The sequence below is a fragment of the Lissotriton helveticus genome, chromosome 3_2 (genome assembly GCF_964261635.1).
Source record: "Lissotriton helveticus chromosome 3_2, aLisHel1.1, whole genome shotgun sequence".
Lineage (NCBI taxonomy): Eukaryota > Metazoa > Chordata > Amphibia > Caudata > Salamandridae > Lissotriton > Lissotriton helveticus.
The window spans coordinates 491,796,813-491,818,884 of NC_136062.1; the positions used below are offsets into that span (position 1 = coordinate 491,796,813).

General features: G+C 46.4%; 1 protein-coding gene across 11 annotated transcripts in view; it reads right to left on the bottom strand.

Annotated features, from left to right (window-relative positions):
- The window catches only part of MADD (MAP kinase activating death domain), an 853,817-nt gene that overhangs the window by 476,551 nt on the left and 355,194 nt on the right, over positions 1 to 22,072 (bottom strand). For all 11 annotated transcript variants that reach the window (XM_078684455.1, XM_078684462.1, XM_078684460.1 and 8 more), the window contains one exon: positions 12,840 to 12,934. In XM_078684455.1, the coding sequence (XP_078540581.1) occupies positions 12,840 to 12,934 (95 nt within the window). The remainder of the gene's footprint in view (positions 1 to 12,839; positions 12,935 to 22,072) is intronic.

A 22,072-nucleotide genomic window follows, 5' to 3' on the forward strand; every position in this document is an offset into this window, starting at 1 on the left:
AGCACAAGAGCTTGCACTGTAGCAGCAGCTGGGAGCCTCAGAACTACAGAGATGGACAGACGAGTGCTACAATCCAAAGACTACAGAGGACGCTGAAACCCATACAGCAAATTCATACTAACAAACCACATGCAGGAGGTTGGAAGAGATGGGTAAACACTTTTGTGTCACACACTCCTGAGTGCAAAACACCTTCAGCGATTTATCATACATCATTAGTCCTTTCAAGCCGCAGTCATAGCATATCACTATATGAACACTCAGTGCCTTCAAACACCCCTCACACACCACCGCAGCCTGAATGGAGAAACCCACCCAAACCGGTCTTGGATTGCTTGGCTCCGGGTCAGAGAGGACCTTGGCAGTTTGGTCTGAAATGCTTCTAACGGAGCAGGACCAAGGCTGGTTTTACGATGACTTTGTGTAATCTGATGTGACCTGGCTTTACGCCCATATAGAACACCATTTTAAAGTCAGCTGCTGAAGTTGGTTTGGTGATGCCGCACACAGGTAGATCTGTTTTATAGGCATGAACATCAATAAATATCTTATGACTGAGAGGTAAAGGGTTCAGATTTTCCACATCAAAAAGGCTAGGTCCAGAGAGTTACAAGCTTAGGCTCGTCCCATTACTTGCAATGCCATGCCCCGCTCCCGAGCTAGTGGCCTCACACAGAGATGGTGCAGCCAATCAAGATGAGTTGAGCCATTCCCATATAGTCAAATACCTCTGCCATACGCCAGTCTAAAGTCGACAAGGAGTCACAGAGGTTGTCTGTGCTCTGTACTTCTATCTTGAGAGAGAACAGCTCTTGAAACAGTTTGGGGTTTACCAGTAGCAAAAAAATTAACTATGAAAGAGTAGGATCCCTAGACATCAAAACAATAAAATATGTCTGTTGATACAACTACCATACCACAATATATTTAAAGTAGGTTATAAGGTTAGAAATCTAATTAGTTTTGAACATTTTGAAGGCGTACATCCTCGGTCAGGTATCAAAATACCTACTAGATGAAGGTTGAGCAGCAGGAAGCAAGGTGTGGCAGGAGATCCTGCGGTGTGCCACAATAGTAGGATCTCTTGAAAGGAGAAATAGCATTCAAGATATTTTCATGGTGAAGTGAGAAAAATCGAGTCTGTGTTGTGCACTAGAGACGGAACTCTGAACTGGGAGCTGATCGACTTTAGTACCGGTCCAGTGTTTCCTATCTATTTAATACCGAATGTTTATCCAGGTCATGGCAAACACATTTCTGGCCTAGGCAAACAGTATCCCTTAGAATATCTAAGGGAGACGATGATCCCTTGCGGGACTGTATTGTGGTAGTTTGGAGTTTACGAAGTGGGCTCCACACAAGTGGATAAGCCTCCAGCAGAACAGTGGGTTTCATTAGACGTTGGTGTGATGGTATACACCTTTCATTATGTTCACTTGAGGCTTGCTGACATAAAGTTAGTATATACTGTCCTCTTAGCTTCATTGACACAAACTCCACTATCAGTTAAACAGTTTTGTGAGGATCTCACATGTATCACGTGTAGCTTCGGTCTGAGTAAACTGTTATTTACTTGTAAACCTACATCTGCATCGCATGCATCTTCACTGAAGTGATAAACTTCACTTGTAAGATTTTCACCAAGAACCAATTCCAGAAAGACTGGACCTCCAGGGAAAGGGTCCTGCACATGGTGACTCCATTGGATGCTGGAGTAGTGCATTGTGGTCATATTGCGTGTTCGGTTTCTGTTGATCATCAGAGAAGCTAGAAAGGCCTTCACAGCCACGTAAATAAAGATAATATTTTATGTTATGTTAGCGTGTATTTATTAAGCGCACGGCTACTCCAGGAAGTGTCCCGGCGCTAAAGCAAACAAGACCCGCATGTACCAATAAGCCCACCGGGCTCAGTTTAAGACTGTTCTTGGAATATCCTGGTTTTAACTTTCCGTCTAAAGGTGATTAGGTCCTGGGATTTCCTCAGGACGGGGCAAGCTATTCCATAGGTGGGAAGCCAGCACTTGGAAAGATCTACCACCCCTCCGGGAGAGCTGAATACGAGGTGTGATGATCAAAGACTGACCAATGATTTAAAGACGATCCGTTTCTTAATCGGTAGCCAATGCAAGGCGGCTAAAAGAGAGATGGAGTGAGTTCAAGGCGCAGACGAAAAGATCGTTCTGGCCGCCACATTTTGGACCACTTGAAGACGCCCAAGTAAAGATTCCGGCAGGCCAAGATACAAAGCGTTAGCATAATCCAGTCTTGACACCACCAAGGCTTGGACGATCGTCTTCGAATGGGGGACTGGAAGAAGGGCAAAAAGTTCCTCAACATCTTGAACATCCCGAAACAGGTCCCGCCACGGGCTGAATTTGGGCCTTCATAGAGAGAGAGTCATCAAGTTTGATTACCAAGTTTTTTACCGTCATGACAGCTGAAGTGGGAGGAGACATCTCCTGCGGCCACCAGTGATGCCAGAGGTCACAAGACCGAGAGCCGAAAAGCATTATTTCTAACTTCTCTGGATTGCACTTCAATTCGTTTAACCTGAGCCAGGAAAACACCTCAGATAGGCAAGTGTTTATTTCATTGCATTAAATTCTGAGCCCTTCCCGCAGGTGAACAGCAGTTGTGTGTTGTCAGCGTACGACACTATCTTAGCCCCATGCTTCTCAGCCAGCTGTGCCAGAGGCGCCATGTAAAGATTAAACATGGTTGGGCTAAGAATTGAGCCTTGAAGGACCCCCACATTTATCGGGGGCATAGGGGCCGAAAAAGGTGGGCACCAAATATGACACTGTTGTCCCTTGCCTGACCATAGGTGCTGCAATATCACACTCTGAAGAGGAGCTCTCTAGCCTGAAAAAAAGGCACGCGTCACAATGGTTTGAGAAGTATCCTGATAAGAAACAAGTACATTTGATTTTCTGAACCACCAACTAAGAGACTGCGTGGCCAGAGGAGTTGGAAGAAATCTGCCTTTCCAATCATTTCAACGAGACCACTATCTCCCAAGAGTTGTTGCAAGGATCTCATGGAACCTTGCATTGTGACAATAAAAATGCAGGTCATCAACCCAGCAAAAGACATTTGGTGCGCAGTTGGAGAAAGAGCACTTTGAATTTGGAAATATTGATGGAGAAGAGTATCCAGCGTGGCCCTTAAGTAAGGGCTTCCAAAAAGGTACGAAGTTGGGCAGGGGTCGCTCCGGCTCCCAGGAAGGGAGGGAAGCTCAGAGCCGACCCAACAAGCTTAACGGGCAGAGCCGGAGGACAACAACCTTCCGCATCCCATCAGCCAACGGACGGGGAGAAGACGAATAGCGACAATGCTTTTTCACTTTCTTTTTGTGCTTTGACTTACCCGAAGACTTCGAAGAGGAGTGATGGTGGTTACTCCGCGACCGGTCCCGTGACCTCCCTCTCGACCAGGACCCCGAGCAGCCCGGAGCGGACTGCGGGCCTCGAGAAGCTTTCGGGACTGCTCCCACAAAGACTTCGGGTTCATCGCCCGACAGTCGGAGCATGACTTTGGGTCGTGGTGGCGCTCCAGACACCAGAGGTACACGAGATATGGGTCCGTAACTGACCTCAACTTGTGGCAGGAGTCACAGGGTTTGAAGCTGGTCCGTTGATGTGGCATCTCTCCGTGCACCAGGAGTCGAAAGTCTTGGAAAAAGTAGTCGTCAAAAGTAGAGAAACTGTAGTCAAAAAATAACTAAAGGTACCGCTCTCTCCGGCTCTGCGCTGGCTGGCGCGGAAAAAGAAAGAACTGACGTCAGCGCCAAGGGCGGCATCTAAGTAGATACTGCGACATCATTTCGGCGATCACGCCGCAAACGGCTAACGCGGAGTCGACCGACGCCACTTACTGACGTACAGGAGTACTGCTGAAGAAAAATTCTCCAGATCCAGTCTAACGCCCGGGGATAATTCTAAGGTAAGGAAACTATAACTAATAGTCTTTCAGATTTTCAATGCATTGATTAGGACGATGCAGAGTTTTTAGTCCAGTGAAACAAAGGAACCTCCTACACACTTAATACTGGAGTCAATGGGCAGTAATGCATCTCTGTTAATCGATGCGGGAACTGAGTTGGACTGCTCTCCAAACTCAGGTGCCTGTTGCACGCACAGTGGTGAAGAATCAGCATCAGCATGTAACATATGTCATGACATTGTTATGTGATAAATAAAACGTTGCTACTATGAAATGTCATTTATACGTGCATGGTAGAAGAATTATAGGTGAGTTTTTCAGGCCTGGGCACAGCACGGAAACCACTATTCTCTAGATTGTAGACGACGCTCTTCAAGCTCTTGACCAAGGCAAAACTGGTCTCTTAATCCTACTGGATTTATCTTGGGCATTAGACACAGTCAACCACAAGAAACTACTTGAATGCCATGAACACAGGATGGGAATAGGAAGTACAGTCATGAAATGGTTTGGTTCCTTCCTCCGGAACCGCTCCCAGAGATTCTTAGTAACCTATCCACTCCTTCCCCAATAACAATTGATGTCACTCAAGGCTCAACTCTGTCCCCTAGCCTCTTCAATCCCTACCTCGAACCGTTAGCTGAAATACCACGTACTGCCAACATCTCCTTCCACATGTACGCCAATGATACTCAGATCTACATCAAAATCTCATCTCTAGCAGATATTAACTGTTTGAATGAGGCTCGAAGTTGACTGTTCAATGGCTCGCCTGCAACCAGCTCAAACTGAATTCACAAAAAACAGAGTTCCTTCTCATCTCCCCCACTAAAAACACTAGTGACATCCAGGAATGGACCAAGTCGATCACAGCACTAAACTGCACATCAACCACAGTGGAATCTGCCAAACCTCTCTGCATAACTCTGGACAGCAATCTGAATATCTGTGACTACATCAACTTGATGGCCAAAAGTGCCAGGTTCCACCTCAGCTACTTGAGGAAACTAAAACCCTTCCTTGTAGCTGCAGACCTAAAAACCGAAGTTCAGGCGTTTGTTACCCTCAGAATTTAATATGGCTGCTCAACCCTATCCGGTCTACCCAAGATCTCCGCGGCATCCCTAAAAGCTTTCCTCAGCACCGCAGCAAGACTCTTAAAAGGCTGAACAAAATATGACCACATCTCACTGCATCTGGAGAAGCGTGGCTCAGTGGTTAGAGGCGGCAGACCCGGAAGCTGAGATCGGCCGTGGACCAGGGTTCGATTCCCCGCCTCTGCGGGTCTCGGGCTCAAAAATTCCACGGACTTGACAATTCTCGCTCTGGTGCCTACTCAACTCATGGGGTCACACTCTGCGACTCTGGGCAATAGCTTGCTTAATGTCCACTACGGCCCCTCGCGGCAGGATGCCTGGCTTTCACCTTGTGGATACCCTGCCGGGGTACCTCACAGGGGAATACCAGGACGGGTTCCCTAAGCAAGCGCTTAGATACCGGGTCGGTGATTTGCGCTATATAAATACATGTACATTTACATGTACATTTACATCTGAAGGCGCTGAACTGGCTTCCTTTTGAAGCCAGAATCCAACTCAAACTGGCCTGTATCACGCACAAAGCACTATAAACGAATTCCCCTGCATATCTCACCCAGAACATCTTGGTATCTGGGGGAGTCAGAAACTCCCAGTCCGCCAGAGACCTTGTGCTCCAGCCAAAGAGCTTCAGTAAGGAAAATGTTATAACCGTGCCTTCTCTGGAGCTGCACCAAGAATCTGGAACTCGCTGCTGCCCTCCATCAGAAGAATACCTTCTCTGTCAATCTTTAAAAAGTAAGCTAAAATCTTCCTAATGAGCAAATTCCTCCCATAATGCTCTTTTATCGCGCACACCGCTCTGCTGCATTGTTTTTGTTCTACTGCAACATTTCTTGTCTGCTTGGTTGCTCCTACCCTTTGTGCGGAGTTATCACGCCCTCCAATGTAGTTGCTGGTTCTCTCTGCATTTTACTGACATGTCGCTCCTCTGATTATTGTATATACCCCGGTTAGGTCCTAATGTAGTCACTTCCTTCTATCCCTATCCATGTTTATTGCCTATGTCTAACCTATATACAACGTGTTACCCTGTAAAGCGCTCTGATACTCTAACGGGTCACGTTTGCGCTCTATAAAACCTTAAATAAAAAGGTGAGCCTTGGGATTGAGAAGTCATGGGATCGGAGGGATGGGGGTGAATATTAATGCCTATTTTACTGTAATGATTTAAATTAATTGAACTGTTAATAAACTTTATTTATGCTCCTCACTTTTGATGCAAGAACTGAATCAGCAAGCAAATCTTACTCAATGTCCGTTCTTGCTTGGGTTATTGGTACATACGGAAACATGGAGTCGGTACTGTGAGGCCTTTTCTTTGGTGCTGGGTTGTAGCCTGTGTTGTTACTGTTAACAACTAGTTTACAACGGCCAACAATATTATTGCACCACAAAAGTTACTCCACTTAGGAACCTGACCGCAGGGGTAGCAAGGTTTTGACACAACACATCCCATAGACACACTATCAACACACAAATCCACCAAAAAGGATGCTTCATATTGGATTTTCCAACACATTGACACCTGATTGGTCACATTACACACTCCCACACAAGACGACTCAAACCAACGAGTCCTCCACACTGTACTCTTCCACAAAACATACAGCCACCAGACATACCAGCCTCAACCACCTAACACACCACAAAGGGAGGAGCTTCCACCAGTGCTTTCTGAGTACACATAATGCAGAAGGAAAATGCTACTTACCAGTATGCATCTGTTCTTGGCATGTAGAGCGGCAGAATTCATACTTGTTCATAGATCGACATCTGGTGTTGGGCTCAAATGTTTGCAGTTTGTTGTTGTCTTGGAAGAAGTCTTTGTGGTCACGAGATAGGTGGCTCCTACCTCGGACTACAGTGCGCATGGGCATCCTCTCCATCCTCAGATTGTTTTTCGCCATGTAGGGAAATGATGGCGTTTGTAAGAAAACAGAAAAGATGTCCATTTGTAATGTATCTAGTTAGGATAACACTGGAACAGATAGAGGTACCGGGGAGGTGGTGGGTGTATGAATTCTGCAGCTCTACATGCCAAGAACAGATGCATACTGGTAAGTAGCATTTTCCGTTCGAGGCATATGAGCTGCAGAATACATACCCGTACATAGACTGGACAGCAGTATCTCCCTTAGCTGTGGTGACCTGTATCTGTTGCAGGGGTTTGAAAACGTGTTTTAAGAACAGCCTGGCCCACAGAAGCTTGGAATTTTGCCTGCACATCTACACAATAGTGTTTGGTGAAGGTGTGTGGCGTAGACCATGTTGCAGCTTTACATATGTCTTCATGGGGAATGTCCCCTAAGAATGACATTGAAAGCCCCTAGTTTGCGTGTTGAGTGCGCTCTAGGGGAATTGCTAATGTGCGTTTTGCTTTGTGATCGCATATTTGAATACATTTGACTATCCACCTGGCAATCCCAACTTTGGAAATAGGGTTACCCTTATGAGGTGGAGAGAAAGCTACAAACAGTTGTTTTGTCTTTCTAAAAGGTTTAGCTCTGTCAATGTAATAAAGTATAGTTCTTTTGACATCAAGTGTTTGAAGAGCGCTCTCTGCTACAGAATTTGGTTGCGGGAAGAAAACTGGCAGTTCCACAGGCTGATTAAGATAGAAAGTGGAGGTTACTGTGGGAAGGAATATTGGAATTTTTCTGAGAACCACTTTGTTATGGTGTATTTGTAAGAATGGTTCTTGTATGGTTAAAGCCTGGATCTCACCTACTCTCCTGTGAGAGTTGAAAGCGACTAGAAAGGTTACTTTCCATGTAAGGAATTGCAATTCGCATTTGTGTAAAGGTTCGAATGGAAGGCCCATGAGCCTAGTAAGGACAATATTTAAATTCCACACCGGAGAGGGTGGGATTGTAGGAGAAATTATCCTTTTAAGAGCTTCCATGAACGCTTTGATTGCAGGTACTCTAAACAGTGACAAATGTTATCTGTTTTGTAGGTAAGCGGCGAGGGCAGCCCAAAGTATATGCTAGATTACATCTTTGTAGATGCAGTAAGTAGCAAATAATGTTTTGAATTGAAGCATCTAGTGGGTCGATTTTATTGTTATTGCAGTAAATAGCAAATCTTTTCCATTTGGCTGCATAGCAAGCTCTAGTGGTAGGGGTTCTTGCTTCTTTGAGGATGTTCATACAATCTGGTGGGAGGCTAAGGTAACCGAACTCTAGAACTTCAGGAGCCAGATTGCCAGGTTCAGTTGAGCTGAATCTGGATGCCTTATCTCTCCATTTGGGGAGAGGTGTAGTTTTTGGTGTGGAACTACTGAGAGTTCGAGGAGTGTTGTGAACCATGGTTGCCGGGCCCATATTGGAGCAGCTAGGATCATTTTGAGAGACTTGTTTCAGCTTGTGTACTACTAATGGATGAGTGGGAGAGGCGGAAAAGCGTACGCAAATCTGCCTTACCAATTCATCCATATCGCATTGCCTTTGGACAATGGGTGTGGATACCTGGCAGCGAAGGTTGGGCATTTGGCGTTTTCGTGGGTGGCGAACAGATATATGTCTGGGTGGCCCACATTTAAAAAAATGGATGACGAACTTGAAGTTCCCATTCATGTATCTGCTGTGTCTGACGACTGAGCAGATCCACAATCTGATTGTGTACGCCTGGAAGATGTTCTGCTAGGAGGTGTGTCCTTTGTGGGATGGCCCATCTCCAAATGTTCTGCGCTAGTTGAGAAAGCTGCAGAGAGTGTGCCCCCCCCCCGTTTTTGTATATAACACATTGCTGTCATGTTGTCTGTACGGACAGGGACAGTTTTGTTGATAAGATGTGTCTGGAAGGATTTTAATGCCAGAAACATTGCTATTAATTCGAGGTGATTGATGTGGAGCAGTTTTTGTTGGGGGGTGGGCATTGAACTGTATGGTTTAAGAGATGGGCTCCCCAGCCGGTGAGTGATGCGTCCGCTGTTAGCACCATCTGTGAAACGGTCTCTAAGAACGGCCGCCCTCTGGAAAGGTTTTGAGTGTTCCACCACTGCAGAGAGCGATGTGTGCGGCTGCCTAGATCTTTTAGCTGACCTTGAGCCTGGTTCCACTGATGTGCTAAGCTTTCTTGTAAAGGACGCATTTGAAGTCTTGCATGAGGTACTATGAAAATGCAAGAGGCCATCATCCATATGAGGTGCATAAATACTCGAGCTGGGAGTGAATGTTGGGGCTGAAATTTTGTGATGAGGTTTTGTATACTGTCTAGCCTGACGGGATTGGAGTATGTGAGGGCTTTGGAAGTGTCTATTGTGGTCCCTAGATACTGATGTTTGTGGGAAGGTTGGAGATGTGATTTGGTGAGGTTTATTGTGAACCCCAGGTTGTGGAGCAGCTGAATTGTTTGGTGAGTGTGGTGAACACACTGGCTGTATGACTTGGCTATTATGAGCCAGTCGTCCAGGTATGGAAACACATGAATTTGTGGTCTTCGGAAGTGGGCGGCTACTACTGCCAGACATTTTGTGAAGACTCTGGGTTGCTGTGGTGACGCCGAATGGGAGGACCTTGAATTGATAGTGCTGACCGTCCACTACAAACCTTAGATATTTCCTGTGTGCAGGATGTATGGGGATATGGAAATAGGCGGCCTTGAGATCTAGAGTGGCAAGGAAGTCACCTTGTTAGAGTAGTGGGAGGACCTGTTGAAGAGTGATCATGTGAAAGTGATCTGATTGCATGTAGAGGTTGAGAGGTCTGAGGTCCAGTATTGGTCTGAGACTACCGTCCTTTTTTGGGATGAGAAAGTAAAGGGAGTAAACCCCTGTGCTTGGATGCTGGAGGGGAACTGGTTATAATGCATGATTTTGAAGAAGTGATAGAACTTCTTGTTTGAGGAATGTTAGATGTTCTTTGGACATCGGACGTTGTCTGGGTGGTATAGTTGGGGGAGTTGCGGGAAGTTTCAGGCAGTAACCATACTGGATAATTTGTCTTACCCACTTGTCTGTAGTGAGTAAGTTCCAGACAGGTAGGAACTGTGATAGTCTTCCTACGACCCGAGGTGTGGAGGGAGTAGAGGGAAGCCATTTTTTTGGTAGTATGGGGAGGTTTGGTTGTTGTTACCGTGACCTCTCCCTTTATTATTTCCTCTGTACCCCCCTAAAATATCCCCAAGTTGGGGGATGTTTGTGTAGGACTTTTGTAGGAGGAGGAAGTAATGTCTGTGCCAATGTTCTTGGATGCGCCCCATAGCAGGAACAACAGAAGAAACCTTGTGTAGGCTGAAACTGTAATGCTCCCATAGATTTAGCAGTGTCTGTGTCTTCTTTCATTTTTTCTAGAGTTGTGTCCACAGCTGGGCCAAACAGGTGTTCTTGATCGAACAGCTGATTTAAAATAGTGGTTTGCACTTCCTGCTTAAACACGGAAATGCGTAACCATGCGTGTCTGCGAAGTAAGACACTGGTGTTGATAGATCTTAATGCAGTGTCTGCTGCATCGAGGGCACATTTGAGGGATGCGTTTGTAATTAACTTGCTCTCCAGGACCAGATCGTTGGCTTTGGCCTTGTACTGGTCAGGCAAGTGTTGGATAAGATCTTCACGCTCGTCATAGTGAGCCCGGTCATATCTGGCAAGTAGAGCTTGCGCGTTAGCTATCCTCCAGTGATCGGCTACTTGGGAGGCAACACGTTTACCTGATGTATCCAGCAGGTTTGACTCCTTATCTGGGGGTGGTGCAATACCAGAGGTTTGGGAATTTGCACATTTTCTTGCATTGGACGCTACTAAAGAGTCTAAGGGAAGTTGTCCTTTGATGTATTCTGGATCTTTAGGGGCAGGCTTATATTTTTTATCAATGCGTGAATTGAGAATCCTGGTCCTGACGGGTTCTTTAAATATGTCTGGTGCATGTTTAATGGCCCCTTTGAGCATTGGCAATGTGTGTATTGCTTTTTGTGTCCAGTGTCCAGTAGGAAGTCTTCTTCCATGGGTCAGAATGTAGTTCCACGCCATGATATTGCGTAGCTCTATTAATGAGCTGACTAAATCCTATCCTATCATCTGAGGGGGATGGCTTGGATGGGGATGGGCTTGGATCAGGAAGGTCTGGAGGATCTGTGGGATCATCGTAATCATCCCATGTATCCTGTGGTGGGATAGTGTTGTCATCATCAGGGTCATCTAAGGGATCCTTATTGTGTCCACCCCCATTCCCTAAATCATCCTCATCCTGTGGTGGTAAGGGTGAGCATGGAGAAAATCTAGGAGAGTTTATAGGAGATAAAGGGTTAGTAGGAAGGATACGAGGGTCTTGTGGAAGAGGTTACAAAGTCTCTCTTCTTTACGGGTACCTCAGGTGTGGGTGAGGTATCAGATTTCCTCTTTTTTGTTGGAATATTGACAATATGGCCTGTTTTAGGGTCCACATCTAATGTTTTTTGTTTCAGGTCGATAGGATCTGGCCGAAAGAGTTCTTCCTGCTTGCCTTCTTTCGGTGCCGATTTTTTCGGTTCCATGCGTGGCTTTCATTTGGTCTCTATGGCTGTAGGAGGAGCTTTGTGCTCCTTTGGCTTCTAAGTCAGAGTCGAGTCAGAACTTTTCTTCGGATCTGAGGATTGTTGGTACTTTTCTGGTTCCGGGGCCTTAATGGAGATGTGTATCCCCGATTTCAGTACCAAAGGTGACTTTCGGGTACTGATATGCAGCTTGCTCGGTCCTGAGCTGCCGGAAGGCTTTTCTTTTGTTTTCGGTGCCGGGCCAGAAGGCGGGGATTCTGAAACTCTCTTTCGGTCTCGACTAAGGCCATGAGGCGAAGTTTTGACCATAGCCTTCAGTTTTTCGGGTGGCAAGGGATATTTGTACTCACTCGTTGCCCTGGAGTGACGTGGTCAACAGAGTCTACGTTGTCAGCTTCAGAGACAATCTCGAGATCTTCCGAATCCTCAGCCTCTGGAACGTTGGGACCTTCACCGAAAATGTATTTTGGCGCAGGTGCAGCCTCTTGCGCCGTAACGTGTTGTCGAGCCCGGCGAACACAGATGGTTTTCTTGGATCAAAAAGAGGCGCAGGCTTGGCAATCCTTTTTTCCGTGCTCTGGTGATAGACAAAGGTTGCAGACCTTGTGATGGTCATTATGTAGAAATTTAGCTCCACACTGAGGGCATTTTTTTTAATGGAGTCCTTTCAATTAGCCATAGGCCTGAATGGCGCCGATAGGCCCAGCGGTCCGCTTCGACGACCGGAATCGAGGATTTGGGAGTGTGCGCGTTAAAAGGCACGTGAACTAAACAATACAGTTGAGTGTGATAGGTTGTTCGTCGAAAGAGGTTTGGTACATGGTACCAAACCGGAGCACAGCAAGTCACATCAGAACCCGATGGCGGAAAAAAACCAATCTGAGGATGGAGTCGATGCCCATGTGCACTATCGTCCAAGGGAGGAGTCACCTATCTTGTGACCACAACGACTTCTTCCAAGACAACAACATCCGAGCCAAACACCAGATGGCGATCTATGCACAATTATGTGTTCTGCAGCTCATATGCCTCGAACACAAATAATCTGTCCGTACCGGATTTATGCACACAGCACAGATAACAGACAGGGAAGACACACACCGCACAACTGAGAAAGGATTCCACCCAGACCAGACACTTCAACACAATGCAATCCACTGACCTAAGATGAGACACAGGGTCTTAGCAGACATGATCTTACACAATACAACAATTAGCACAAGATCCCTAGCAGACAATCTTTCATTCAACAGCAACACAGAAGAAAGTCCACTTCCTCTCCTGACACAAACAAAACAAAGTAGTAAAGCATTTCTGAACTTACCTTGGAGTTTACACTAACGCCACTGTCTGCACTAATCTGGGACTTTTTCTCTTCAGTCTCCCCCAAACCAAAGAAACTTTTTACAGCATCAGAACCTGCAGGAGAAGTGAGCAAGACATCAAGTTACACATAGAGAGAGACTGAGCAAGGTACTTAGACTGCGACTGTTCTAGGAAGGTTTCTACAAGCTGTGGCAATGGTAGAATCATCCACTCGAATCCATGAACATGCATGCAACCATCGCCAAATGTCATCTGCACTCTAAACCACTTTCCTCAATAAAGCAAAGACTGTCACCATCTATAAATTCGCAGAAGCTTCCACTAATTAAGTGAAATGCTCCTTTTACTGGTGAGAATTCCGAGACATTTACTTAACTTAAAGCCTTCCTTCTTTACAGATTTAACAGATTTAACCGTTTGGTATTCTGCAACACATTTTGCATTACATCTTCAGGCCTTTGCAGAAAGGTGGGCAGCCTTTACAAAGCCCCCAGGATCAACGCTCAGTCATCCAACATCACAAGTCATCTCATTCTTGCAACCAATGGAACCCGTTATTAACACCAGTTTCCACGCAGGCACGCACCAGTCGAAAACAATCGCCTCAAACTCACCATATTATATGCTCACAGATCAATTGGTCAACCAGCCACACATATTTCACTCTTGCAAATAAATATGGTGCCTGGACACACGTTACAGACAAGGTTTACATTCATCATCGCACCACACATACTGCTGAACCCAGACCTATCTCGTGGTGAGGACTTCACATACCCTATTGCAGCAAACTGCAGCCGAGTCATACATCCTCCATGCTGTAAATCTACTTCTCATTGCCAAACCCTGAGTTGTTATACGGCCTACAAAGCACCCTCCTGAATGCATGTCACACGCCATCTCTTTCCATGACACCTTTCATCAAACACTATAGGTGCAGACACATGCATTATATCCTTCAAATGAACACACAACTCTTGCCACTAAAATTCCATCCTGCATACTGTCCACCCACTGTTAGGTGACCTCTCTCTGATAACGTCTTATCTAAAGATCACCAAACCCAGCAAACTATCAAAGAAGACACCAATGACCCCCAACTCCATCTCCTGCCACACCCAGAGACAGTCAATGATCCTACTGCCTCAGATTGCAGACTGCTACATGATCTTCCACCCACATACTACTGCACCCTGTTAGTGAATCCACAGCCACGCCGCCCACCTAAGTCCATATTCATAACATCAAACGCGAGATTCAACACCGCCACACTCCATCAATGGCCAAAAGAAGCAACCAATACACTGCAGTGTCTTCTTGAACTATGACAGTCCAGCATTTCGTGGGATTCCCTCACTCATAACCACACCAAGCAGCCTTCTGCATTCACAAAACCCCTACCCATGCCGCCTTGCAACCTGCTTCCTGATACCCACCACCACCCCAGTACATATGGACATGCGTCAGGAGGTCAAAGTAAAAAAAACAGGTAAACAAGGGAGCCAAAACAAAATGGTCATCCACAGATGATCCGGAGGAAGCAGATAATGGCGTGAGGATATGGCGGTCACTGGCCGGAGAAGCGTGAGCTCCGTCCTCACAGTTACTGGCCAGCAGCTGCACGAAGAGGCATTTCCACTGGTAGTTTGGGGACAGTAAATGCAGCTGGAGCCGTTTATCCATTAGTCAGCAGACAGCCATTGATCGAAAACAGAGAATCTAGCTCTTTACAGTCAGACCACACAGCCAGAATTAAGACTGCAAAAAGCTTCCATGAATACAAGAGGCAGAAGCTCCTCGGCACTCTTCTCTCAAACAACGGAGCCCCACACAGACACACACGCACAATATGTACACGAAGCCCACACTCTGCCCTCAGACCCGAGAACCTGCCACAAGCCCAGAGCTAGTCCTGGGTGGAATGAGCAGGGATGTGACAATGCGAGAGTAGAAAGAGAGAGCTGGGAAGCAGAGGACATGCATCGTCCCAAAACGGGAGCGTTGGAGGCTACAAACTTCACACACTGCTACGGACACTACCTCAGAAGGACAGGAGAGAATGACCCAATACCCATCAAATCCATATCTGCCAACCTCTGCCAGGGCTCTAAGAGATCATCTGTTTCTATGCCAGTGGGTGTGAGTTTCGCTGCACACCTCTATCAATGCCTCCCTTTCCTAATCTTGTTCTTCGGTGTTGACCAGAGTTTCCCATGGCTTGTGGGCATTCCAGTTTCCTAGTCAGTGAGTCTCTCCAGCTGCCTTCCAGTGAGAGAGCTCCGAACTCTGCCTCTCTCGAACAAATCCCCACGATCACCTGTGCAGGTCTCGTGATGGACTCTGTGCATCCCTTCGGATTCTGTCCGTTAGGTCCTGTGTCAGGACATGTCTAGTCACTTGGGATATTTACTGGCGGGCATAATCAGCTGTAATGTGCATTACAGACCACAGCATCTAGTGCACAGTGTAGAAAATACTGGCGGGGATGTGGACCTTGGGCGCAGCCTTAAGCAATCACTACATACAGTGTGAAGTCTTGCCCGGCCAGAGCTTTCAATGGCAAGTCTTGCACGGCCAGAACTTTCAATGAGTAGACTTGCATGGCCAGAACTTTCAATGAGTAGTCTTGCACGGCCAGAACTTTCAATGAGAAGTCTTGCACGGCCAGAACTTTCAATGAGTAGACTTGCATGGCCAGAACTTTCAATGAGAAGTCTTGCACGGCCAGAGCTTTCAATGAGAAGTCTTTCACAGCCAGAACTTTCAATGAGAAGTCTTGCACAGCCAGAGCTTTCAATGAGAAGTCTTGCACAGCCAGAGCTTTCAATGAGAAGTCTTGCACAGCCAGAGCTTTCAATGACAAGTCTTGCACGGCCAGAACTTTCAATGAGAAGTCTTGCGCGGCCAGAACTTTCAATGAGAAGTCTTGCACAGCCAGAACTTTCAATGAGAAGTCTTGCACAGCCAGAGCTTTCAATGAGAAGTCTTGCACAGCCAGAACTTTCAATGAGAAGTCTTGCACGGCCAGAACTTTCAATGAGAAGTCTTGCACGCCAGAGCTTTCAATGACAAGTCTTGCACGGCCAGAACTTTCAATGAAAGGTCTTGCACAGCCAGAGCTTTCAGTGAGAAGTCTTGCGCGGCCAGAACTTTCAATGAGAAGTCTTGCACGCCAGAGCTTTCAATGACAAGTCTTGCACGGCCAGAACTTTCAATGAAAGGTCTTGCACAGCCAGAGCTTTCAGTGAGAAGTCTTGCACAGCAAGAGCTTTCAATGAGAAGTCTTGCACAGCCAGAGCTTTCAATGACAAGTCTTGCACGGCCAGAACTTTCAATGAGAAGTCTTGCACAGCCAGAGCTTTCAGTGAGAAGTCTTGCACAGCAAGAGCTTTCAATGAGAAGTCTTGCACAGCCAGAGCTTTCAATGACAAGTCTTGCACGGCCAGAACTTTCAATGAGAAGTCTTGCACAGCCAGAGCTTTCAGTGAGAAGTCTTGCACGGCCAGAACTTTCAATGAGAAGTCTTGCGCGGCCAGAACTTTCAATGAGAAGTCTTGCGCGGCCAGAACTTTCAATGAGAAGTCTTGCACGCCAGAGCTTTCAATGACAAGTCTTGCACGGCCAGAACTTTCAATGAAAGGTCTTGCACAGCCAGAGCTTTCAGTGAGAAGTCTTGCACGGCCAGAACTTTCAATGAGAAGTCTTGCACAGCCAGAGCTTTCAATGAGAAGTCTTGCACAGCCAGAGCTTTCAATGAGAAGTCTTGCACAGCCAGAGCTTTCAATGAGAAGTCTTGCACAGCCAGAGCTTTCAGTGAGAAGTCTTGCACGGCCAGAACTTTCAATGAGAAGTCTTGCACAGCCAGAGCTTTCAATGAGTAGTCTTGCACGGCCAGAGCTTTCAATGACAAGTCTTGCACGGCCAGAACTTTCAATGAGAAGTCTTGCACAGCCAGAGCTTTCAATGACAAGTCTTGCACGGCCAGAACTTTCAATGAGAAGTCTTGCACAGCCAGAGCTTTCAGTGAGAAGTCTTGCACGGCCAGAACTTTCAATGAGAAGTCTTGCACGGCCAGAACTTTCAATGAGAAGTCTTGCACGGCCAGAACTTTCAATGAGAAGTCTTGCACATCTTGAGCTTTCAATGAGAAGTCTTGCACGGCCAGAACTTTCAATGAGAAGGCTTGCATGGCCAGAACTTTCAATGAGAAGTCTTGCACGGCCAGAACTTTCAATGAGAAGTCTTGCACGGCCAGAACTTTCAATGAGAAGTCTTGCACGGCCAGAACTTTCAATGAGAAGTCTTGCACATCTTGAGCTTTCAATGAGAAGTCTTGCACGGCCAGAACTTTCAATGAGAAGGCTTGCATGGCCAGAACTTTCAATGAGAAGTCTTGCACGGCCAGGGCTTTCAATGAGAAGTCTTCCACGGCCAGAGCTTTCAATGAGACGTCTTGCACAGCCAGAACTCTCAATGAGAAGTCTTGCACAGCCAGAGCTTTCAATGAGAAGTCTTTCACAGCCAGAACTTTCAATGAGAAGTCTTGCACAGCCAGAGCTTTCAATGAGAAGTCTTGCACAGCCAGAGCTTTCAATGAGAAGTCTTGCACAGCCAGAACTTTCAAAGAGAAGTCTTGCACAGCCAGAACTCTCAATGAGAAGTCTTGCACAGCCAGAACTTTCAATGAGAAGTCTTGCACAGCCAGAGCTTTCAATGAGAAGTCTTGCACGCCAGAGCTTTCAATGAGAAGTCTTGCACGCTAGAGCTTTCAATGAGAAGTCTTTCACAGCCAGAACTTTCAATGAGAAGTCTTGCACAGCCAGAGCTTTCAATGAGAAGTCTTGCACGCCAGAGCTTTCAATGAGAAGTCTTGCACAGCCAGAGCTTTCAATGAGAAGTCTTGCACGGCCAGAACTTTCAATGAGAAGTCTTGCACGCCAGAGCTTTCAATGAGAAGTCTTGCACAGCCAGAACTTTCAATGAGTAGTCTTGCACGGCCAGAGCTTTCAATGAGAAGTCTTGCACAGCCAGAGCTTTCAATGAGAAGTCTTGCACAGCCAGAGCTTTCAATGAGAAGTCTTGCACGCTAGAGCTTTCAATGAGAAGTCTTGCACGGCCAGAACTTTCAATGAGAAGTCTTGCACAGCCAGAGCTTTCAATGACAAGTCTTGCACAGCCAGAGCTTTCAATGAGAAGTCTTGCACAGCCAGAGCTTTCAATGAGAAGTCTTGCACAGCCAGAACTTTCAATGAGAAGTCTTGCACAGCCAGAGCTTTCAATGAGAAGTCTTGCACAGCCAGAGCTTTCAATGAGAAGTCTTGCACAGCCAGAACTTTCAATGAGTAGTCTTGCACAGCCAGAGCTTTCAATGAGAAGTCTTGCACAGCCAGAGCTTTCAATGAGAAGTCTTGCACAGCCAGAGCTTTCAATGAGTAGTCTTGCACAGCCAGAGCTTTCAATGAGAAGTCTTGCACGCCAGAGCTTTCAATGAGAAGTCTTGCACAGCCAGAACTTTCAATGAGTAGTCTTGCACAGCCAGAGCTTTCAATGAGAAGTCTTGCACAGCCAGAGCTTTCAATGAGAAGTCTTGCACAGCCAGAACTTTCAATGAGAAGTCTTGCACATCTTGAGCTTTCAATGAGAAGTCTTGCACGCCAGAGCTTTCAATGAGAAGTCTTGCACAGCCAGAACTTTCAATGAGAAGTCTTGCACAGCCAGAGCTTTCTATGAGAAGTCTTGCACAGCCAGAGCTTTCAATGAGAAGTCTTGCACAGCCAGAACTTTCAATGAGAAGTCTTGCACGCTAGAGCTTTCAATGAGAAGTCTTGCACAGCCAGAACTTTCAATGAGAAGTCTTGCACAGCCTGAGCTTTCAATGAGAAGTCTTGCACAGCCAGAGCTTTCAATGAGAAGTCTTGCACAGCCAGAACTTTCAATGAGAAGTCTTGCACAGCCAGAACTTTCAAAGAGAAGTCTTGCACGGCCAGAACTTTCCATGAGAAGTCTTGCACAGCCAGAACTTTCAATGAGAAGTCTTGCACAGCCAGAGCTTTCTATGAGAAGTCTTGCACAGCCAGAGCTTTCAATGAGAAGTCTTGCACAGCCAGAACTTTCAATGAGAAGTCTTGCACGCTAGAGCTTTCAATGAGAAGTCTTGCACAGCCAGAACTTTCAATGAGAAGTCTTGCACAGCCAGAGCTTTCAATGAGAAGTCTTGCACAGCCAGAGCTTTCAATGAGAAGTCTTGCACAGCCAGAACTTTCAATGAGAAGTCTTGCACAGCCAGAACTTTCAAAGAGAAGTCTTGCACAGCCAGAACTTTCAATGAGTAGTCTTGCACAGCCAGAGCTTTCACTGAGAAGTCTTGTGTGGTCAGAGCTTTCAATGAGAAGTCTTGCACAGCCAGAGCTCTCAATGAGAAGTCTTGCACGCCAGAGCTTTCAATGAGAAGTCTTGCACGGCCAGAACTTTCAATGAGAAGTCTTGCACAGCCAGAGCTTTCAATGAGAAGTCTTGCACGCCAGAGCTTTCAATGAGAAGTCTTGCACAGCCAGAACTTTCAATGAGAAGTCTTGCACAGCCAGAGCTTTCAATGAGAAGTCTTGCACGCCAGAGCTTTCAATGAGAAGTCTTGCACAGCCAGAACTTTCAATGAGTAGTCTTGCACAGCCAGAACTTTCAATGAGAAGTCTTGCACGGCCAGAGCTTTCAAAGAGAAGTCTTGCACGCCAGAGCTTTCAATGAGAAGTCTTGCACGGCCAGAACTTTCAATGAGAAGTCTTGCACAGCCAGAGCTTTCTATGAGAAGTCTTGCACAGCCAGAACTTTCAATGAGTAGTCTTGCACGGCCAGAACTTTCAATGAGAAGTCTTGCACAGCCAGAGCTTTCAATGAGAAGTCTTGCACGCCAGAGCTTTCAATGAGAAGTCTTGCACAGCCAGAACTTTCAATGAGTAGTCTTGCACAGCCAGAACTTTCAATGAGAAGTCTTGCACAGCCAGAGCTTTCAATGAGAAGTCTTGCACAGCCAGAGCTTTCAATGACAAGTCTTGCACAGCCAGAGCTTTCAATGAGAAGTCTTGCACAGCCAGAGCTTTCAATGAGAAGTCTTGCGCGGCCAGAGCTTTCAATGAGAAGTCTTGCACGGCCAGAACTTTCAATGAGAAGTCTTGCACAGCCAGAGCTTTCAATGAGAAGTCTTGCACGGCCAGAGCTTTCAATGAGAAGTCTTGCACAGCCAGAACTTTCAATGAGAAGTCTTGCACAGCCAGAGCTTTCAATGAGAAGTCTTGCACGGCCAGAGCTTTCAATGAGAAGTCTTGCACGCCAGAGCTTTCAATGAGAAGTCTTGCACAGCCAGAACTTTCAATGAGTAGTCTTGCACAGCCAGAGCTTTCAATGAGAAGTCTTGCACAGTCAGGGCTTTCAATGAGAAGTCTTGCACAGCCAGAACTTTCAATGAGAAGTCTTGCACGGCCAGAGCTTTCAATGAGAAGTCTTTCACAGCCAGAACTTTCAATGAGAAGTCTTGCACAGCCAGAGCTTTCAATGAGAAGTCTTGCACAGCCAGAGCTTTCAATGAGAAGTCTTGCACAGCCAGAACTTTCAATGAGAAGTCTTGCACGGCCAGAGCTTTCAATGAGAAGTCTTGCACAGCAAGAGCTTTCAATGAGAAGTCTTGCACGCCAGAGCTTTCAATGAGAAGTCTTGCACGGCCAGAACTTTCAATGAGAAGTCTTGCACAGCCAGAACTTTCAATGAGAAGTCTTGCACGCCAGAGCTTTCAATGACAAGTTTTGCGCGGCCAGAACTTTCAATGAGAAGTCTTGCACAGCCAGAACTTTCAATGAGAAGTCTTGCACAGCCAGAACTTTCAATGAGAAGTCTTGCACGCCAGAGCTTTCAATGACAAGTTTTGCGCGGCCAGAACTTTCAATGAGAAGTCTTGCACAGCCAGAGCTTTCAATGAGAAGTCTTGCACAGCCAGAGCTTTCAATGAGAAGTCTTGCACGGCCAGAGCTTTCAATGAGAAGCCTTGCACAGCCAGAGCTTTCAATGAGAAGTCTTGCACGGCCAGAGCTTTCAATGAGAGGTCTTGCACAGCCAGAGCTTTCAATGAGAAGTCTTGCACGGCCAGAGCTTTCAATGAGAAGGCTTGCATGGCCAGAACTTTCAGTGAGAAGTCTTGCACGGCCAGAACTTTCAATGAGAAGTCTTGCACAGCCAGAGCTTTCAATGACAAGTCTTGCACGGCCAGAACTTTCAATGAGTAGTCTTGCACAGCCAGAGCTTTCAATGAGAAGTCTTGCACAGCCAGAGCTTTCAATGAGAAGTCTTGCACAGCCAGAGCTTTCAATGAGTAGTCTTGCACAGCCAGAGCTTTCAATGAGAAGTCTTGCACGCCAGAGCTTTCAATGAGAAGTCTTGCACAGCCAGAACTTTCAATGAGTAGTCTTGCACAGCCAGAGCTTTCAATGAGAAGTCTTGCACAGCCAGAGCTTTCAATGAGAAGTCTTGCACAGCCAGAACTTTCAATGAGAAGTCTTGCACATCTTGAGCTTTCAATGAGAAGTCTTGCACGGCCAGAGCTTTCAATGAGAAGGCTTGCATGGCCAGAACTTTCAGTGAGAAGTCTTGCACGGCCAGAACTTTCAATGAGAAGTCTTGCACAGCCAGAGCTTTCAATGACAAGTCTTGCACGGCCAGAACTTTCAATGAGAAGTCTTGCACAGCCAGAGCTTTCAGTGAGAAGTCTTGCACAGCCAGAGCTTTCAATGAGAAGTCTTGCACAGCCAGAACTTTCAATGAGTAGTCTTGCACAGCCAGAGCTTTCAATGAGAAGTCTTGCACAGCCAGAGCTTTCAATGAGAAGTCTTGCACAGCCAGAGCTTTCAATGAGAAGTCTTGCACAGCCAGAGCTTTCAATGAGAAGTCTTGCACGGCCAGAACTTTCAATGAGAAGTCTTGCACAGCCAGAACTCTCAATGAGAAGTCTTGCACAGCCAGAACTTTCAATGAGAAGTCTTGCACAGCCAGAGCTTTCAATGAGAAGTCTTGCACGGCCAGAACTTTCAATGAGAAGTCTTGCACAGCCAGAGCTTTCAGTGAGAAGTCTTGCACGGCCAGAGCTTTCAATGAGAAGTCTTGCACGGCCAGAGCTTTCAATGAGAAGTCTTGCACAGCCAGAGCTTTCAATGAGAAGTCTTGCACAGCCAGAACTTTCAATGAGAG